Source organism: Pteropus alecto, unplaced genomic scaffold (assembly GCF_000325575.1).
Source record: "Pteropus alecto unplaced genomic scaffold, ASM32557v1 scaffold461, whole genome shotgun sequence".
Taxonomy (NCBI): Eukaryota; Metazoa; Chordata; class Mammalia; order Chiroptera; family Pteropodidae; genus Pteropus; species Pteropus alecto.
The window spans coordinates 990,564-990,846 of NW_006431079.1; the positions used below are offsets into that span (position 1 = coordinate 990,564).

General features: G+C 45.9%; 1 protein-coding gene across 1 annotated transcript in view; it reads right to left on the bottom strand.

The window, feature by feature from the left end:
• Positions 1 to 283, bottom strand: part of NRIP3 (nuclear receptor interacting protein 3) — a 14,510-nt gene that overhangs the window by 3,948 nt on the left and 10,279 nt on the right. Inside the window, exon 3 of the mRNA XM_006905623.3 lies at positions 49 to 131. Coding sequence (XP_006905685.1) covers positions 49 to 131 — 83 coding nt within the window. The remainder of the gene's footprint in view (positions 1 to 48; positions 132 to 283) is intronic.

A 283-nucleotide genomic window follows, 5' to 3' on the forward strand; every position in this document is an offset into this window, starting at 1 on the left:
AAAGAGTGATTGGCATCTGAATTCCACCCAGTACAAGTGATTACTTACCCCAATCTATCCACACAGGCTGAAGAGATGAGATTATACTGACAGCCTGTGTCAACCAAGGCTTTCACATCCTTTCCAGCACACTGTGGAGAGGAAATGTGCTGTTCAATAGGAGCAAGGGAAGAGAGATCCAAAGAGCAAGCAGCAGATGTCATATGAAAGGCAGGGTTGGAGAGCATCTCCACAATTATGGGTTGGTAGTGTCCCATTTTTACCCACTGCTGAGTCTCCTTTG